Consider the following 19,046-nt stretch of genomic DNA (forward strand, 5'->3'; position numbering starts at 1 on the left):
CCAAAGTAAGGGTAAGCAGGGGAGGGCTGGAGACACCGAGCTGCGGTTGTGCTTCTAGGCAGAGCTGACGGGAGGTTTTCCAGAGGGATGTTTTGCTGTTGGAAAATGCAGATTTCTCAGCCCCCAAACTTCCCGTGGGGACACGCGGGCTGCAAAGCAAAAAGGTGACAAAGCAGGGCCCTGATGACAGTCCTTAAATAGGCCCAGGGCTGTTCTAACGAGGCTGGGGGTCAGCTGTTCTCCTTGCCCAGCGAAGGTAGGAGGAGAAGCGGCGGTTAATCCACAGCAGGTGAGCCTGAGGGTGGATATTAGGACCAATTTGCTAACTCTAAGGGGAGCTGAGTACTGGAACAGGTTCGCAAGGGAATCTGCCCCATGGCAGGGCCTCTGTGTGCCCCTCCCCCATATACCAGATCCCCCCATTCTTTCCCCATGCCAGTGGCTCTATATGTCCCTGTGGTGAAGCGGGACTGTTCTTAATGTTTCCTCTGACTATTGTGGGGGTGCCTCAGTTTCCCCTATGCAGTTCTTAAGTATCTAGGGGGTGGGATAAGGGTGTATGATCGTTGCAGAGCCCTAGAGGGCGGGTGTGTGCAGGGCTCTGGACACAGAGAATGGCCAACACCCTGTTTCCTGGCACCTGATGGCATGGGCCTTCCCCCCTGCAAGGTGAGAGCTAAGGGCTGGAGAGAGTTTCAGTTTGGGGCTGGCTGGGGACATGGAGTGAAGTGCAGACGTGGTTGTCTGGCTCACTGCTCCCCCTCCAATGGACCCTGCCTCCCCCCACAATGGACCCAGCTGAGGGGTCCTGTTCTCTGCACCTACAAGCTCTGTTTTAGACCATGTTCCTGTAGTCTAGTAAATTTCTGTTTTACTGGCTGGTTGAGAGTCACGTCTGACTGCGAAGTTGGGGTGCAGGACCCTCTGGCTTCCCCAGGACCCTGCCTGGGCGGACTCGCTGTCGGAAGCACACGGAGGGGCAGAGGATGCTGAATGCTCCGAGGTCAGACCCAGGAAGGTGGAAGCTGTGTGAGCTGTGTGTCCTGCAGACAGTCTGCTCACAGAAAGGAGACTTCCCCAGAGTCCTGACTGGCTTCGCGGGGAGCAGTTCCAGAGCATTGCCCAGGGACTCCGTGACAGTCCCTCACCATTTTTCCCTTCTGTTTTTCTAGTGCCCCCCCGCAAATCAACAGGGTTCTGTCCATCGGTGCCTGGTCCCTTCCCTGACAGTTCGGCACTGATCAGATGCAGCGTTCAAACACTATCCTGTAACATCCACACAGACGGACAAAGACATACTACTGAGCGGCGTGTCGGGCCTCACTTCACCAGTCTTCTGACGATGGGAAGGGACCCAGGTGCTGTGGGGATGGGGGCCAGGCTCCAGCTGTCAGTCCTGGTGGCAGGGCTCCGGCTGTGAGCCCCATGCAGGGCTGACAGCCAACAGGAGATGTAAGTAACAGTGTCTACATAGCCACTGCGTCACCCTAAGTACACCCACCTAAGCGCTACACCTCTCGCAGAGGTGGCGTTATTGGGTCGGTGTAGCGGGCAACTCACATCGGCGGAAGCCCTGTTGCAGTGTAGACATGAACAGAGTTAAAGTGACGTAAGCTGCCATATATCGACCTAACTGTCGTGTAGCCCAGCTCTCAGATACTATCTGATCCTCTCTCTCTGCAGTGGTTGAGGGAGGAACTGATTAGACTCTCTTGAAGGTTGTTGGTTTGTTCAGTGACCATCAAAGTGTAGGACTGGAGGGGACCTCCATGCGCCCTTTGGTCCAGTCCCCTGCACTCAAGGCAGGACTGTAACAGCCAGACCAGGCCTGACGGGTGTTTGTCTAATTTGCTCTTTAAAACCCAATGATTCCACAGCCTCCCTAGGCAATTTGTTCCAGGGCTTAACCACCCAGACAGTTAGGACGTTTTTCCTGATGCCCAACCTAAACTGCCCTTGCTGCAATTTAAGCCCATTGCGTCCTGTCCTCAGAGGTGAATGAGGCTGCGTCGCCCGATGCCCGGCTCCCGCGCTGCTCTGGAGGGGCCTGCACAGCACAAGCTGTTCTCAGCCTGCGGCAGGAAGCATCTGGGCCTGCAGCCTGGCCAGGGGAGGAAAAGGAACTAAGAAGGGTGGGGGATGTGGGGAACCAAGGAACTGGCCCTAGGGTGTGGAGACTCAGGATCTAGCCCCTGAAGGGTTAATATTGAGTAATGATTTAGCAATGACTCCCTCTGCCAGTAACTCTGACAATGGAGGAGGGGCACCATGCTGCAGGGAGTGGGGGAGGGCTCAGCAGGGGGCACTGTGCCGGGAGTGGGGCGGGGGAGTATTGTGCTGTGGGGCGGGGGGGCACCGTGCTGCAGGGGGCTCAGCACGGCTCCAAGGTCACAGTTACTGGCAGAGGGAGTCACTGCTAAACCATTGCTCAATATTAACCCTTCAGGGCCTGCCCCACCCCAGGGCTAGTTCCTTGGCTCCCCCCATTCCCCACTCCCGTTAGTTCCTCTTCCTCCCCAGGCTGGGCTCCAGGCCCAGACACTTCCCGCCCCAGGAAGAGAACAGATTGTTCTGAACAGTCCCCTCCAGGGGCAGCTGGATTTGGGGGGGAGGGGAAGATTTTCCCTGCAATTAACTTCTATCTCCTTGCCTCCTGCTCTAACCGTTCCGCCCCGCTCCACTCCTAGAGCTAGAGGAGAACCCAAGAGTCCTAGCTCCCTTGCTCTAACCACTAGAACTGCCCCCCTTTGCAGAGGAGTGTCACCATAATCCCCACCCCATCCTCTGATCCCTCTAACTCCTGTCCCCTACCACCCAGGCCCCTCTCCATAACCACCTCCACTCAAATCTCCACTGCCCCCTCACCCTTCCACCCCCTAATGTTCACTCCCTTCTCTGCCGGACTTTGAGCCCTTTCCAATTTGCCAATAACGTGCTCCTTTAACCTCCACCAGATTGGGGAGCTCGGCCTGGCTGGCTGGCTGCCTGGGCATGCTGGCTCCGCATCATTCCTTTGGCATGTGCCCAGTAGCCATGCCCCCGTCCCCAGCGCCATGCTCTCAGTTGAACCCCATGCTCAGCGTTACTCCCTCGAGGGGCAAGTTGGTGCCATGTGCTAGCCGGGGTAAATGGCGAGCGACTGAGCCCGCTCGGGGCAGGAGCCGACCCCTGGCTTGATCCCTGTTTGTGTGCAAAGAGAATGCGGAGAATCTGTTAACCTTAAGAGAAACTGTTTTCTTGGGGGAGGGGTGCCTCGTGGGAACGCCTCGCTCAAATTGCCCCCGATTTAGAGCTCTAAACCTACCCTGTAGCCCCAAGAGGAACACCAGCTTTCAAGGCAATCCAAGTTGCCACATGCACACTGCACGCTGCCTTTATCTCAGCACTGAAGGTCTGTGCCATGCACTGAGTTCACCTGTTCTCAGCTCACTGCCTTTATCTCAGCGAGTTCACCTGTTCTCAGGTCCAGCATTTTGGCAGCCCCTACAATACCAGGACCATTCCTGGGCTGCCCCTGTTCCTTCGCCAAGTCAGGGGATCCTGATGAATAACAGAGGCAGAAACTGGGGCTGGTCGTTCGTATGAAACACGTTTATTGGGTGTAGGGAGATCAGGGGTGAATGCGCAGTAGAGAGGAATCAGATCCTGTCGGCAGGGGAGAAGAAAGAAAGAAAGAAAGAAAGAAAGAAAGAAAGAAACTGTAATTTGCCACACTGTAGCCTCGCACCGTCCCTTTAAATCCCGCAGAAGGAAGCTGTCACACTGTTAGTGTAGATGGCACCATCAGGAGTGAGTCCCAGTCGTCACCATCCACAATGCTGGCCCAGATACTGCGCTGCCCCCTGGGGGCCACTGCAGAGCCGGCAGCAACTCGGAGTGGTTGGGGTCGGTCAGCAGGTGAAGTGGGGCATGGCTCAAGGGGTCTGGGTGTCCTGGTAAGGGGGCGGGGCTTTGGGGGGGTCATTGGCGAGGGCAGCTGGAGGCCCCATGTTCTGATAAATCACCACAGACTGGAGGGAGAGACAGGAGGAGAGCATGAGGGGCAGCCCTAGGGCCACCCACTCCCCTGCCCCCCACATTCCCCTATACCCCCTACTCCTCCTTCCTGCCCCCCACATTCTCATGCAGCCCTATTGGGCAGTGCACAGACACAAATTGTTCATGGAATAACTCCCCTAGGGAAGTACGGGGGCCGGGCGGGGAGAGGTTCCTACATCTGTCAACTGACTTAAAAAGAAGATGGGCTGGACAAATGTTTCACACACCCAGGGATAGAACCCAGGAGTCCTCACCCATGGCTTTAAACTCTAAACTCCACTCCCTTCTCTGAGCCTGGGATAGAACCCAGGCGTCCTGGCTCCCAGCCCTCCCCCCCCAACCCCAAGACCCCCATCCCCTCGCACAAAGGCTGTCACCGTGTCGCTGTAGCTGTCCCGGCAGAGTGTTTTGCACCCGAAGGCAGCACTGGAGATGGAGACACAGAACTCCAGGATGGTGAAGACCAGGAGAATCATGACCACCCCGAACATGGTATCCTGGCCAGGGAAGATCCACGAGGGACTGACTGAGAATACACACAGCGCCCCCTGCTGAGCCCCCGCTCCCCGCAGCACAGCGCCCCCTGCTGAGCCTCCCGGGTCACAGATAGCTTCATGGGGCAGAGCTGGGCAGGCCGAGGGGGCAGCCGGACTCACCGTGGGCACTCGGGAGGTCGGCGCGCAGGACTTGGACTCCTCGATCCAGTAGCAGGTTACTCCCGGGAAGTAGAAGACAAACGAGAACGAACAGATGATGATTCCCACTCCGGCCACTATGGCGCTGAGGGTATTCATAGCTAGCATGCCCTTCACCTGGGGAGGAGGCATCAGAGATGTGGGGCTAGGACGCCCAGCTATGTCGCCCACACACCCCACACCTCCCACCCCTGCATCTCCCCAGCCACCCTCCTGCCCTTGAATCCTCCTGCACCCCTCCAGACACCCTCAGCCTGTGTCCAGCTTCCACGGTACAGCATGTCGGTGGAGATTTTAATGTCTAGCGAGACAAGGCTGGTGGGGGCCCAGCTTCCGCTGGGGAAATCATAGAATCATAGAATCTCAGGGCTGGAAGGGACCTCAGGAGTCATCTAGTCCCACCCCCTGCTCAAAGCAGGACCAACCCCAACTAAATCATCCCAGCCAGGGCTTTGCAAAGCCAGGCCTTAAAAACCTCTAAGGAAGGAGATTCCACCACCTGCCTAGGGAACCCCTTCCAGTGCTTCACCACCCTCCTAGTGAAAAAGTTTTTCCTAATATGCAACCTAAACCTCCCTCACTGCAACTTGAGACCATTACTCCTCATTCTGTCATCTGCTACCACTGAGAACAGTCTAGATCCATCCTCTTTGGAGCCCCCCTTCAGGTAGTTGAAGGCTGCTCTCAAATCCCCCCTCACTCTTCTCTTCTGCAGACTAAACAATCCCAGTTCCCTCAGCCTCTCCTCGTAAGCAAGCTAGCCTGCTCTCCAGAGCTCTTCTTCTGATCCTTGTTACAATCTTCAGCCCGAAACAGGCGGCTTTCAGCCATTCGTGGCAGTTTTCAGTGGCAACGTTTTGGGCTTTGGGGCAATTTTGAGTAGACATTTTTCATTTTCCCTGCACTTTTTAGCAGCTTCCAGCTACAAATTTGCTCTTTTGGGGGCAAGTTTTGGCAGCCAATTGGCCATTTTCAGCTGTGTGGGGTGGGCTGCTGTTTTTGTCTGAAAAAACTGGGGGGGGGGGTGTTTGGTGGCTGTTTTGGGCTGAAATTTTTCAATTTTGGGCAATTTCCCCCTGGAAATTCTTCCTTTCATGACTGTTTTGGGGTAAAATGTTTCAATTCTCAGCCGTTTGGCCAGTTTGGGGATGGGAATTTTCAGTGTTGAGAAAAAAGTCAAAAGTTTCCATTGGAATTTTTGGTGAATTCTTCCCCCGCCCCCCCCGCCAATTTTTCATGTTTCAATTAACTTTCCCGGGGGGGGAAACCCCAATATATTCCAACTGGCTCAAAAAACAAGGGACAGAAACCTCATTCCTTACCAGTGAGATCTTGGGGTTCTTGGCAGCCTCCACACAAATGAACCCCGAAAGGATGTACTGGAGGAAAAGCAGAGATGGGTGAAAGCTGCTTCCCACTCTTCACCCAACAGGTGAGATCATCCCACTCGCTTGGTGCCTCAGTTTCCCCTCCATGCATTAGGTATATTGGCATTCCCTCCCTCACAGGCAGGGTGAGGATCAATACACCGGGGGTGGAGGGGAGTCACACATTTCTCATGCCCATTACACATCTCAGAGGCTCCCTCCCCACCATGCCAAGGGCCTTATGTGTCCCCCACTTCCCCTCCCTTCCATGCCAGGGGGTTCTGGATCCCCCCATTCTTCCCTTTCTCCCCATGCCACAGGCTCTGTATGCCCTACAGAGACTCAGCTGAAGATGGGGGAGGGGTCCAGGTGCTGCGGGGATCGGGGCCAAAGAAGCACCTGTGATAGGTCGGTGCTCTGCACAGACACACAGCCAGTGGCCACCCCAAGGACTCACAGACGGGACATGCGAACCCGCCCAGCAGGCCAGCGGCAGCTCAGGGAGCAACCCCCAACTCTTCTAGCCCCATGGCCAGTGCCCCAGTCGCCACTCCGCCACCCCTGGCAGTACCAGCTGGGCTTCCAAAGATCATTGGGAAGCCGGGTTCAGGGCACGGCGCTGGCTGGCTAAACCGCCCTACGGAGAGGATTCCGAGACAATGTACTCCTTGTTTGCACACACACACCCCGAAGCCCCCACCACTAGGACTTACCAGGATCCCAGTCCAAAAGGGGGTCCCCACCTTTATCGCCACTTGGTGGTGGTCATTCGTCAGGGTCAGGATGATGCCAAAAGCTATCTGCACAATGCCCGTGAGTATCTGTGTGATCTGCAGAGACACCATGAGGCATGTTACTGGCCAGGAGCTGCATTCTGGGGAACTTACTACATGGTTACTCAGTCCCTACTACACGGTTACTCCATCCCTACCACACGGTGACACAGTCTCTACTACACAGGGTCTCTGTATTTTGGCTAGTCATTCATGAGAGGATAAAGCCTCTAGACGGATCCTCAGGAGACGTGTTCTGTTCCCAACTCTGCCACTGGCCTTATCCTCCCTGTGTCTGTTTCCTCACGATACCTCATTTGTAAAGTACTTTGAGATCAACTGATGACAAGGGCTACCAAGAGCTAGGGATGATAATTATATGGCTACTTAGTCCTTACATCTACTTAGGCCAAGATTTCCAAAGGAATTATGCACCTGAATGCAGGTGGGTGTCTCTTGGGCTTGACAAAAGTGCCAGAGCTAGGTGCCTAACTCCCATTGATCCCAAACCCAAAAGTGCCAGAGCTAGGTGCCTAACTCCCTTTCACTTTCCATGAGCTGCAGGCACCTAGGTAAGTCTTGGCAAGTCCCACTTGCTCCTCTCTACCTATCTAATCAACTTAGATATGTATCTACTTTTGTTTTCGTCTATATGGCCCATCACCTTAGTTTGGAAGTAATGGATTAAAATAATGGAATTGCATCATGCTCCCAAGTGGAACATTCCTAATGAAAACAGCTGGGAATTAGGACTCCTGGGTTCTATCCCCAGCTCTGGGAGGGGAGGGGGCGTCTAGTGGGTTACAGCAGAGGAGCTAGGACTCCTGGCTTCTATTTCTAGCTCTCGTAGGGGAGGAGGGTGCTCAGAGGGTCAGGTCTTGTGCATCCTGACCCTGACTCGCTGCAAGTCTCCAGTCAGGCACCCACCTAGCTCTGTGCCTCAGTTTCCCCCTCTGTATTACAGAGATAATCATCCCCAACCACATTTCTAAGGCACTTTGGGATCCTCAGTGCCACAGCACTATACCAAGGCCACACATGACAGCCTGTGGCCAAGGATAGGACCCCCTGCACCTAAAAGCCTGAGTGTCTTCCGTCCAAGCTAATCAGGCAACTACACCCAGCAAGGGCAGCAGCCGCCTCCTGTTAATGGCCCAGCCAGCAGAAGGAGTCAGAAAGGCTCATTGTGTCCCCCTGGGTCCCCTTCGCAGGCCAGCCTCCGGCTATGCTGGACTCACGCCCAGAGCCAGTGGCTCCCCCTGGTAGAACTTCCGCAGGGGCCGTGGTGGGGCAGAGGAGGCTGACGAGTGGGGCTGGGGTATGATCTGCGTCAGCAGGACGACTCCGGAGGGCCCCGCCTCCATGAGGGCAGCAGGTGCCTATTCCCGGCCTGTGCAGTGCTGACAGGAGCCGTCACAGCAACTAAATGAGGGAGAGGAAAAGAGAGAGAAGGACGGGGAAAGAATGAAGAGTCTCACATTTAGGATGAGAACAATTGGGATTCAGAACTCCTGGGTTTTCTCCCTGGCTCTGGGAGCGGGGGGGGGGGGGGGAGTCTAGTGGTTAGAAAAGGGAGGGTTGGGAGCCAGGACTCCTGGGTTCTCTCTATGGCTCTGGGAGGGAAGTGGGGGCTAGTGGTTAGAGAAGGGAGGGTTGGGAGCCAGGACTCCTGGGTTCTCTCTATGGCTCTGGGAGGGGAGTAGGGTCTAGTGGTTGGGGGGGGGGGTGCACAGAGCCAGTTTTTCACAGGAAACCTTTCCCCTCCCATCTCTGCCTGTCCGCTTGCTAGCGGATCTCTCCCAGGCCTGTGGTGGGAGGGCATCAGACATAGTGACCCTCCCAGCCTCCGTCTGCCCCAGAGCCCCAAGGCTCGCAGCCCCCCAGCTGCTCTGTGGCTGATGCACCCCAGAGAGCGCCCCCCGCTGCCCAGTGCCCCTGCTATGCTAGGCTGTACTTGCCCTGGGCTCCTAGCACCCCCGGCCGCTCCTGCAGGCCCCCGCAGCTCGGGCTGTCTGCCTGGGCAGGAAGTGGCTGGGCCTGGTGCCCAGCCAGGGAGGGAGAGGAAGAGGGAGAGGCCCGTGCGAGGGGGGAGCCAGTGGCCTCTGGCACGAGGATAGAGCAAGGGCGGATTTGGCCCTGGTACCTCCGGGCCAGGCTGGCAGAAACACCCAGCCCAGCAGCAGGCTGGGCACAAGCTGGTGCCATGGGTGAGCGACTGAGAGGAACTGTCCGGCCGCTGCCTCAAGCCTGCAGCCCGGTGGTTTGACAGCAGGTCAGGGCTCGGGGATCAGCCGAAAGGGGCCGGGCCTGGCGGGCCAGGCCACCGAGCTCCCGGCGCGGCTCTGCCCTCTGGGCCATGTCGTGTGTGGAGGTTTCCCAGACATGCGGGGCTGGAGGGGACCTCAAGAGGGCCTCAGGGCCAGCACCCCGGGGCCAAGTCAGAGCCGAGGGACCCCCGAGCGGCCCTGACAGGGTGTGTCCAGCCCGGTCTTAAAACCTTCCAGTGACACGGTTCCTTGGGTAACCTGTTCGGAGTGTCCCGGCTGTTCTTTTGGCAGCCACTAAGTGTCTTCCGGGTGCTGACAAACAACAGTTGCATTTGTGGGACCTACCTGCTCTACCCGAGGGAGCTGCATCGCAGTGCCAGGTGAGCTGTCCTCATGTGCCGTTATGTGTGGCTGTTCCCCAGCTGTCCCACCCCTGAGGCGGCTGCATCCCAGCGCTGGGAAAGCTGTCCTCATGCGGCTTTCCCCATCTGCCCCACCCCAGATGTAGCTGCATCTCAGTGCTCTGCATACCCAATCCCAGCGTTATGGGTCTCAGATGATTTGTGCAGAGGAGTCCATTTCTGTTGCAGGAGTGATGGTGTGGTGAGTGAAAGCCCCATGATATTAACCCTCTACTTTCCAGTCTCTGACCCTGAACAACAGGCCCTACCTCTGGAGTGGAGCAGCTGGGGAACAGCCACACATAACACCCCATGGGGACAGCTCACCCAGTGCTGAGATGTAGCCACCTGTAGCTCATTATCTGAGCACAGTTCAGGCTTTGAGCAACCAGCACAGAGCTGGCTCCACCCAGGGGGAAATTCCTGCCCTTGGTTGTTTTCATTCACTAAAGCCCATGGCAGCCAACTCTCTGAGCTCTTTGAACTGGCCTGAGCTCAGCAAAGTGCTAATGGAGCCCTGCTGCCACCAGAAGGGGCAAGAGCTACCACAGAATCACAGAGTTGGAAGGGACCTCAGGAGGTCATCTAGTCCAACCCCCTGCTCAAAGCAGGACCAATCCCCAATTTTTGCCCCAGATCCCAAATGGCCCCCTCAAGGATTGAACTCACAACCCTGGGTTTAGCAGGCCAATGCTCAAACCACTGAGCTATGCTCCCCTCCCACAGCCACAGATGGAACCCAGGAGTCCTGGCTCCCAGCCCCTGCTCTAACCCACTAGACCCCCACTCCCCTCCCAGAGCCATGGATGGAACCCAGGAGTCCCGGCTCCCAGCCCCTGCTCTCACCCACTAGACCCCACTCCCCTCCCGGAGCTGGGGATAGAACCCAGGAGTCCTGACTCCTGCCCCCACGCCCTGCTGCATGAGAGGCTCACAGACACTTTGCTTCCCCAGAGGGAGTCATTTAATGTCATCAAAATACAACACAGGGCGACCGGCGCTCAGAGACAGGTTGGGGGGACAGGGATGCGGGGGACAGGCCAGGCACAGGCTGGAGACTCGGATGGGGAGGATAAGGCCTGAAGGGAGGACAAGGATGGGAATCCAGGCCAGGAAGTGGGAGGGGACAGAGATGGAGGAACAAGGCTGGGAGAGGGAGGGGACAGGGATCAGGGGACAAGGCTGGGAGGGGGAAAAGAGAGGGATGCAGGATCCAGGCCGGGGAGTCGGCTGGAGGTAGAGGGGATTGGCGGGGGTGATCTGAGCCAGGGGTCTGATATGCAGATCACAGAGGAGGGAACCAGGGGCACTCAGCAGCCCTCTGGTCTGTGCTGCTGGTTCTGCCCCAGCCCCCATTAGGCATGCAGCATCGCTGTGGGGCTCCGAGCCGGCCCCTCCACGCAGTGTCTGGCCCCCAGGCATCCCCCAGCAGGGCGTGCCTCAGAGCCGCGAGATATCGTAGGCACTGTAAGGAAAAGGAAGAAGGGCTTAGGGGGGCTGGGGGGACCCTGCGGGGCCCAAGAGAGGACAGGGGCGGCTCTCACCTCCTCCGCTTCCGGCCCCCACATCCGTGGAACTTCCCGAATTTACCACCTGGGAATGGAGAGAGTAAGAGTGTGAACCCAGGCGACCTGGCTCCCAGCCCCCAGCCCCGCTCTACCCATCAGACCCCACTCCCCTCCCAGAGCCAGGGAGAGAACCCAGGCATCCTGGTTCCAACCCCACCCCACACTGCTCTACCCATCAGACCCCACTCCCCTCCCAGAGCCGGAGAGAGAACCCAGGCGTCCTGGCTCCCAGCCCCCACTCACAGGTGAGGATGAGGATGCCCAGGACGAAGAGGATGGCGGCGGCAATCAGGCCCCACTTGCGCAGGGAGTGGTAATCTGAAAGGAGGGGGGAACAGGGTGACTGTGAGGGGAGTGAGGTGAGGAGCAGCACCCCCTGCTGCTCGGGGCAGGGACAGCTGCTACCCACCGTAAGAGAAGATTTCCTCTTGGCTTTGGCCGGCTCCTGTGGGGGCAGAGAGAGAATTACCCAAAATGCCTGGCTTGGAGGAGGGGGGGAAATGGGGCAGGGACCTTTCCCCTCTGCAGGGCTCCGGCTCCGATCCAGCCCCAGGGCACTCACCTGATCTGGCCGAGCTCCCATGTTCTCTGCGGCTCGTCGCCTGGGTCTCAGGCCTCTTGGGGCCTGAAAAGAACAAGTTCTGGAGTGAAAAGGATTCAGAGACCCCAGCTGAGACCTGCCCTCCCCACCAGCTACCTTTGGGATGGGGCACAGGGGGGCTGGTCATCCAGGGAGCCCGCACCCAGTGCCGAGATGCGGTCATCACTAGGGTGTGACGTGAGGGAGCTGATTATCCAGAGACCCCCTCGCCCAGCCCCAAGATGTGGCTGCTTCTGGGGAGGGACATGGTTATCCAGGGAACCCTCGCCCGGCCCTGAGTTGCGGCCGCCTCTGGGGTGTTACCTGTCAGCTCTATGTTCTTGGGGAACCAGGGTGCAGTATCCAGCTTGTCTGATTCACAAAGGACCCCCCACCCCCCAGCCTCCACTTGAACTGAAGAAAAACTTACAAAAAGCAATGAAAAGGCCGTGGGCAACACACCTACAGCCCTCCGGACAAGGGTGACGGGATTAAGGAAACTGCCCTAGCGTCATTTGCATGGAAGATGGGACAGGGAGGCATCGCCCTTAGCATACAGAATGGAGAACAGAGATTCCAAGGCAACCAGAAAAGCAGGGATGAACTGCATGATGGGGGAATCCCTGCTCCAGATGTTAATGAACTCACACCTGCACACACCCAGCTCAGCCGTTATCAGACCAATTCGAGGAATAAATCCTTGATTGGGATCCGCAATACTGAACCTGCCTAATTGCACTGTGAGCTCCCTTGAAGGAACACTGCCCATAGCCAGGAATGAGCAGTTCCTATTGTCTAGCCTGAACAAAACAATTTTGGTATCCTCCCTTGAGCCACCAGTTTACCCATAAACAAATTTAGTGTTCTCCCTTGAACCATTGTTCTTTCCCTACAAAGACCCCGACGCATGCTCAAGGAAGTGCTCTGATGCCTGGATCCAACATCTGCATCAGTTCCATTGGGATTTCATCGTCTCCTGACTGATCGTGCTGGGGGCTCTGCCTGGCTCCAGCACTCCGGACCCCCAGCTACCCCCACCACCTGGGAACCCCGACCAGTTCAAGGGTCCCGGAGTGGCGAGAACCCAGCTCTCACTCTCTCTAGGTACAGCCTTCTGACCCTGACTTGTGTGATCAGTTAGAGTTTTCTAAACCTGACTTGTGGGATCAGATTGAAGCTAGATGCAATAATGTAACTCGTTTGTTTGTTTGGCTCCCCTTGTATGGTTATTACCAGGCAATAAATAACTTTTAAGGTTAAGCTGGTTGCTTCCCTCTCTCGCGCGCTCTCTCTTTCACGCACTCTCTCTCTCTCTCTTGTTTTTGGCTTCCCCATCCGCTCTGCAGCAACGCTCCTCTTACCTAAGCTAAAGATCCCTGCAGCACCCCAAAATCCTGTGGGGTTTGCTCATCAAGTGGGTTACGACCAGAACCACTGTAACGTGGAAATGGGGATAGGGATGTGCTGAACCTGGGGCATAGGTGGGTAACAGCTTGGAGGTGCTGCTTGACCCAGCCGGCTCAGGGGTGCTCTGTTCTGGTGCGGTGCATATGAGGGTGACAGCTTGGAGGTGCTGCTCGGGGACAAATAAGGGGTCAGTTTGGGAGTCCTGATTGACCCGGTCCACTCAGACGTGCTCTGCTAATGTGTGTGGGTGTGGGTGGGGGTGTGGGTGTGGGTGCGCGTGTTCATCTGATTCTGGGGCTGGAGGAACCGAGCTGTGGGGAACCGAGGACCTGCAGGGTAGCTCCACTGGGAGGGGACTTGCAGCAGGGAGAAGTAGCGCTCCATGCAAGAACACAAGTGACACAAGCCGTACGTGGATAGAATTACAGACCCGCCCCCCCCCCGAAGCGTAACCCTAATAAATGAGTGTACCCCAAAGTAACGGGCAAATCTGGTAACAGGGGTGGGACGTGGGGGGCTGGTCATCCAGGGAGCCCTTGCCTGGCCATGAGTTGCAGCCACCTTTGGGGTGGGATGTGGGGGGGGCTGGTCATCCAGGGAGCCCTTGCCTGGCCATGAGTTGCAGCCACCTTTGGGGTGGGATGTGGGGGGGGGGGGCTGGTCATCCAGGGAGCCCTTGCCTGGCTATGAGTTGCAGCCACCTCTGGGGTGGGATGTGGGGGGGGGGGCTGGTCATCCAGGGAGTCCTTGCCTGGCCATGAGTTGCAGCCACCTCTGGGGTGGGATGGGGGGGGGCTGGTCATCCAGGGAGCCCTTGCCTGGCCATGAGTTGCAGCCACCTCTGGGGTGGGATGTGGGGGGGGGCTGGTCATCCAGGGAGCCCCTGCCTGGCCATGAGTTGCAGCCACCTCTGGGGTGGGATGTGGGGGGGGGCTGGTTATTTCTCCTACCTGAAGTGGTTGTGCTCATGCTGCTGGAACTGGAGCCCCCAGATCCTGTGGTGACTGCGGGGAGATGAAAGGAGGGTGAGACTCAGATCTTGGACCCTTCTGCCCACCCCACCCCCACCCCCAGCTCTGCCAGTGCCCCTCACTCCCAACCCACAGTCCTGGCTATCCCAGCCCTGGGATTCCCCTCAACAGCTTGCCCCTCGTTCCTGACCCACAACCCCCTGCTCTCCCAGCTGGTCCTTCTTCCATTTTTAACGTCCCTCTCACTCTTTTCAGGCTGAGCTCTTATGTGGGGAGCTTTGCCCAGCCAAGTCACACCTAACTGGGGTGTTGCAGCTAGGGGAACTGGGGGGCACATTTTGGGGCAGAGCAGTTATGTGCGGTATGATTGGGGGGATGGACAAAGCCCTGGCTGGGATGATTTAGTTGGTGTTGGTCCTGCTTTGAGCAGGGGGTTGGACTAGATGACCTTGAGGTCTCTTCCAACCCTAATCTTCTATCATTCTATGATCCTATGACTGGGGCTACGTGGAGGGGATCTGGCTTGGCCTGGAGAGGGGTGCTCCCACAGTTGGTCACCCGTCTTCTACGTGATGCCCACTCCCTGCGCTAGATGTGTTTCCCCCCCTCTGCATCTTGGTCTCCATCTGGCCGTGTCATGCAAAGAAAGAACCGAGATTAGAAACAACGGATCAGCCACCTCTGGGGCGGAGCAGCCAGGGAACAGCTGAACATAACGCCACACAGGGATGGCTGCTAGGCACTGATATTCACCTCTCAAATCCGAGTTGGGGTCGGACGGGGTCATGACGCCAGAGTCCTGCCCCAGTTTGGGCCTCGGGGTGACGATTGCTGATGAAGGATAAAAGCCTCCGTGTGCGTGTGTGGCAGCTAGTGTGTATCACACACACGCACACCCCACAGCACCGGGCTGATCCCACACATACAGAGCGCCCCTTCTGGGTCCCAGCCCACTCCCTGCTGCACAGAGCCCTCTGCTGACCGCCCGCTCCCCGCAGCCCTGCTGACTCCCCACTCCGCTCTCAGCAGCACAGCCCCCCTACTCACTCCCTGCCCTGTTCCCCACAGCACGCCTGTCCATGCCGTGGGCCCTGGGCGGGCACTTACCCCCCTGCCGTGTCATGCAAAGAAAGAACCGAGATTAGTAACAACGGATCAGCCACCTCTGGGGCGGAGCAGCCAGGGAACAGCTGAACATAACGCCACACAGGGATGGCTGCTAGGCACTGATATTCACCTCTCAAATCCGAGTTGGGGTCGGACGGGGTCATGACGCCAGAGTCCTGCCCCAGTTTGGGCCTCGGGGTGACGATTGCTGATGAAGGATAAAAGCCTCCGTGTGCGTGTGTGGCAGCTAGTGTGTATCACACACACGCACACCCCACAGCACCGGGCTGATCCCACACATACAGAGCGCCCCTTCTGGGTCCCAGCCCACTCCCTGCTGCACAGAGCCCTCTGCTGACCGCCCGCTCCCCGCAGCCCTGCTGACTCCCCACTCCGCTCTCAGCAGCACAGCCCCCCTACTCACTCCCTGCCCTGTTCCCCACAGCACGCCTGTCCATGCCGTGGGCCCTGGGCAGGCACTTACCCCCCTGCTCACCCGCAAGGGTTGTCTCAGCCAGCAAAGTCATCGCTACGACATCCTTCGTGGCGTTATCTGTGGGAGCAAAGGGCTGGGTGGGAGATTTCGGTGGCTGGGTGGGGGGAGCCCCACCCATGCTTGTCCTCAGCCACCCAGCTTCCATTGGGTGAGAGGGTGTGTGTCCCTGCTGCCCCCTGCTGGAGGGGACGAGCCCTGCTCCGTGTGTGTGTATGCACGCATGCGAGCAGTGCACGCCGCCCGGAAATAGACCTACTCTGCTACACATCATATTCCCTGTACAGCACCTGACTGAGGGGGATTCCCCTTTCTACCCCTAAAGAGAAGGAACCTGAGACACAAAGAAGCAAAAAGACATGTCCAAGGTTACGCAAAAGGACAGAAAGAGAGGGGGCAAAGCAGACCCCCAGGAGCCCTGACGCCCAGCCCCCCTGATCTAACCACTAGACCCCATCCCCTCCTAGAGCTGGGATAGAACCCAGAAGTCCTGGTTCCCAGCCCCACTGGTCCCTCCTACAGATGTTTCCCAAGACAGGATTTCCTGGTCAGTCAAGGGGTCTGGTGCCCCAGGGCTGTGGGTGCTGGTGCTACCCAGGGTGTGGTGCCATAGGGAAAGGCAGGTGACACTTACCTTGCTGAGCCAGAACCAGGCCCGGGACCAGGCCCAGGAACAAGAACAATATGGAGATCTGGACCTGCAGCAAAACCAGAGCGATTCAATTGTCCTGGGCTCTGCTGGTAGCCCTCACTCCCACCCGCAGCCCCCTGCCAGCCCCGGAGCCCGCCTCCAGCTCTGCCAGTGCCCCTCACTCCTGTCCTGCAGCACCTGCTAGCCCTGCCCTGGGCTGAGCTGCGCCACTGTATATATTTCTATATACTGACTCAGACTACCCACGAGGGGCTACTAAGGTGACCAATGTGTGTGAAACATTTTCAGAGCCTGACAGGCCTGGGAGGAGAGACCCAGCCGGGCTGGGGTGGGGATGGGGGGGATTTGCCTTCTTGATTTATGAGCTACTGGGGGAGCCGCTGGCCCTAGCGACGGGCTCAGGCTCCTGGCTGACTCAGGCAGCATCGCCGCGCCGGCCACACCCGGGGCAGATCTCTCCTCTCCCAGCGATGGGCTCAGGCTCCCAGCAGACTCAGGCAGCATCGCCGCGCCGGCCACATCCGGGGCAGATCTCTCCTCTCCCAGCGACGGGCTCAGGCTCCCAGCAGACTCAGGCAGCATTGCCGCGCCGGCCACACCCGGGGCAGATCTCTCCTCTCCCAGCGATGGGCTCAGGCTCCCAGCAGACTCAGGCAGCATTGCCGCGCCGGCCACACCCGGGGCAGATCTCTCCTCTCCCAGCGATGGGCTCAGGCTCACAGCAGACTCAGGCAGCATCGCCATGCCGGCCACACCTGGGGCAGATCTCTCCTCTCCCAGCGATGGGCTCAGGCTCCTGGCTGACTCAGGCAGCATCGCCGCGCCGGCCACACCCGGGGCAGATCTCTCCTCTCCCAGCGATGGGCTCAGGCTCCCAGCAGACTCAGGCAGCATCGCCGCGCCGGCCACACCCGGGGCAGATCTCTCCTCTCCCAGCGATGGGCTCAGGCTCCTGGCTGACTCAGGCAGCATCGCTGCGCCAGCCACACCCGGGGCAGATCTCTCCTCTCCCAGCGATGGGCTCAGGCTCCTGGCTGACTCAGGCAGCATCGCTGCGCTGGCCACACCTGGGGCAGATCTCTCCTCTCCCAGCGACGGGCTCAGGCTCCCAGCTGACTCAGGCAGCATCGCCGCGCCCTGGGCAGATCTCTCCTCTCCCAGCGATGGGCCCAGGCTCCTGGCTGACTCAGGCAGCATCGCCACGCCGGCCACACCCGGGGCAGATCTCTCCTCTCCCAGCGATGGGCTCAGGCTCCCGGCTGACTCAGGCAGCATCGCCACGCCCTGGGCAGATCTCTCCTCTCCCAGCGATGGGCCCAGGCTCCCAGCTGACTCGGGCAGACTCATGTTTGATCCCCAAACCTGCGAGCTAAAAATGCCGTCCCTCCCCCCACACACACAGAAATCGAACTCTGAGGCAATCCCAGGGTATAGAGGAGAACCCTCCACCCTGCATGGTGAACAGCCCGGGGGTGGGGAGGCGGGTCAGGCCAGGCTGCGGGGGGCTGCTCTGATCTCAGGGCAGGTGAATGCCCTGGAACTCACACTGGCTCCCAGGGGCCTGGTGACTGGGCCTCACCCAGGGACTGGACATAGCTGGCTCACAGGGCAGATGATTCAGCTGGGGTGGAGCGTGTACAGAGACAGATAGAGAGATAGGGACCGGATGCCATGTCGGGGGATGTAGGTCTACAACCGTTAGCTGCAGCCCCATATGCAATCAGCCTGGTGGCCTGGTTCCCATCCCAGGGCCCCCCCCCCTCCCCCGCCCCTTGCCGGCCCCTCTTCCCCCCCACCCCCATGCGGCCAGGACACCTGGTTCCCATCACCAGCCTGCCTGGCTCTCCATGCCCCTCCCCACTCAAAGCCCCCCCTCCTGCAGCCGTGACCCACCAGGGTTACACGTGGCAGGAAGTCGGGGCCGTGATGCTGGATTGGGGGCACAGCTGGCTCTGATAAGAGCCGGGGAACCCAGGCGTCCGGAATGGGGGGTGGGGACTCACCCTCATGGCAGCAGGTGCTGGGACGGTGTGTGAGCAGGAATGGGAGGGCAGCGCTCGGGCGGCAGAACAAGGAGGCCTCACAAGTCATTTCCTCCCGCCAGTACTTCCTGCAAGGCGCGCGTGTGTGAGAGAGACCGTGTGTGTGCGTGCACTCAGAGGACTGTTTGTCTGCCAGTGGTGTGGCCGCAAAATGAAAGGGAACCCCGAGAAGTGGAAACGAAGAGGCAGAGAACTGCCCTGCGCCAGAGATGGCTGCAGCTCAGCACCAGGCGACCCTTCCCCATACAGCGTTATGTGCAGATGTTCCCCAGCTGCCCCGCCCCAGAGATGGCTGCATCTCAGTGTGCTCAGTTCCCCCCTCCTGCCCCACTGTCATTTCCTTATCCCCAGGGAGCTGGGCAGATGGGGATCCGGACTCTACCCAGCCCCACACAGCAGAGGGCTGCCCAGCAGGAGCCTACCCACTGGCATGTGCCCTGAGTAGATGGGGGAGATTCAGGAATGGGAGCAGGACAGGAGGTAGGGCAAGACTGGTGGTGAGCCCCAGTGCATGCTGGGAGTCCCACTCCAGGCCTGGTGCACGCTGGGAGCTCTGCTCTGATCGTGGTGCATGCTGGGAGTCCCGCTCCAGGCCTGGTGCACGCTGGGAGCTCTGCTCTGATCGTGGTGCATGCTGGGAGTCCCGCTCCAGGCCTGGTGCACGCTGGGAGCTCTGCTCTGATCG

General features: G+C 58.6%; 2 protein-coding genes across 4 annotated transcripts; both read right to left on the bottom strand.

Moving 5' to 3' along the window:
• Nucleotides 1–3,570: 3,570 nt before the first annotated feature.
• On the bottom strand, nucleotides 3,571–9,511 carry LOC140902585 (membrane-spanning 4-domains subfamily A member 4A). Of its 2 annotated transcripts, XM_073322823.2 has the most exons (7): nucleotides 8,832–9,501; nucleotides 8,112–8,295; nucleotides 6,814–6,930; nucleotides 6,056–6,112; nucleotides 4,695–4,850; nucleotides 4,416–4,535; nucleotides 3,571–4,010 (listed from the first exon to the last, which is right to left on the bottom strand). In XM_073322823.2, exons 2-7 carry the CDS (start codon nucleotides 8,235–8,237, stop codon nucleotides 3,915–3,917), a joined length of 672 nt encoding a protein of 223 aa, XP_073178924.1. In that variant the 5' UTR covers nucleotides 8,238–8,295; nucleotides 8,832–9,501; the 3' UTR covers nucleotides 3,571–3,914. The 2 variants fall into 2 exon arrangements, with proteins under 2 accessions (XP_073178924.1, XP_073178925.1); XM_073322824.2 differs by lacking the exon at nucleotides 4,416–4,535 and having other exon boundaries at nucleotides 8,832–9,511.
• Nucleotides 9,512–10,476: 965 nt separating this feature from the next.
• On the bottom strand, nucleotides 10,477–18,445 carry LOC144929879 (uncharacterized). Of its 2 annotated transcripts, none has more exons than XM_078850522.1 (11): nucleotides 18,323–18,445; nucleotides 16,302–16,365; nucleotides 15,671–15,727; nucleotides 15,305–15,382; nucleotides 14,821–14,898; nucleotides 14,047–14,100; nucleotides 11,672–11,734; nucleotides 11,519–11,554; nucleotides 11,353–11,427; nucleotides 11,086–11,134; nucleotides 10,477–11,006 (listed from the first exon to the last, which is right to left on the bottom strand). In XM_078850522.1, the coding sequence occupies exons 1-11, from the start codon at nucleotides 18,326–18,328 to the stop codon at nucleotides 10,982–10,984; spliced, it is 585 nt and encodes a 194-aa protein (XP_078706648.1). In that variant the 5' UTR covers nucleotides 18,329–18,445; the 3' UTR covers nucleotides 10,477–10,981. The 2 variants fall into 2 exon arrangements, with proteins under 2 accessions (XP_078706648.1, XP_078706647.1); XM_078850521.1 differs by having other exon boundaries at nucleotides 15,659–15,727.
• Nucleotides 18,446–19,046: the final 601 nt, after the last annotated feature.

Source organism: Lepidochelys kempii, chromosome 24, assembly GCF_965140285.1.
Source record: "Lepidochelys kempii isolate rLepKem1 chromosome 24, rLepKem1.hap1, whole genome shotgun sequence".
Taxonomy (NCBI): domain Eukaryota; kingdom Metazoa; phylum Chordata; order Testudines; family Cheloniidae; genus Lepidochelys; species Lepidochelys kempii.

What these genes read in the sequence shown, in the direction of transcription:
- LOC140902585 (XM_073322823.2), bottom strand. Translation starts at nt 8,237, where the DNA reads ATGGAGGCGGGGCCCTCCGGAGTCGTCCTGCTGACGCAGATCATACCC. An exon ending in CGACCTCCCGAGTGCCCACG is followed by an intron (nt 4,536 to 4,694) that starts GTGAGTCCGGCT and finishes TTCCCTGGCCAG; the next exon opens with GATACCATGTTCGGGGTGGT. An exon ending in GGGACAGCTACAGCGACACG is followed by an intron (nt 4,011 to 4,415) that starts GTGACAGCCTTT and finishes CTCTCCCTCCAG; the next exon opens with TCTGTGGTGATTTATCAGAA.
- LOC144929879 (XM_078850521.1), bottom strand. An exon ending in CCTTGCGGGTGAGCAGGGGG is followed by an intron (nt 15,383 to 15,658) that starts GTAAGTGCCTGC and finishes ATCCTTCATCAG; the next exon opens with CAATCGTCACCCCGAGGCCC. An exon ending in CATGAGCACAACCACTTCAG is followed by an intron (nt 11,735 to 14,046) that starts GTAGGAGAAATA and finishes TGTTCTTTTCAG; the next exon opens with GCCCCAAGAGGCCTGAGACC.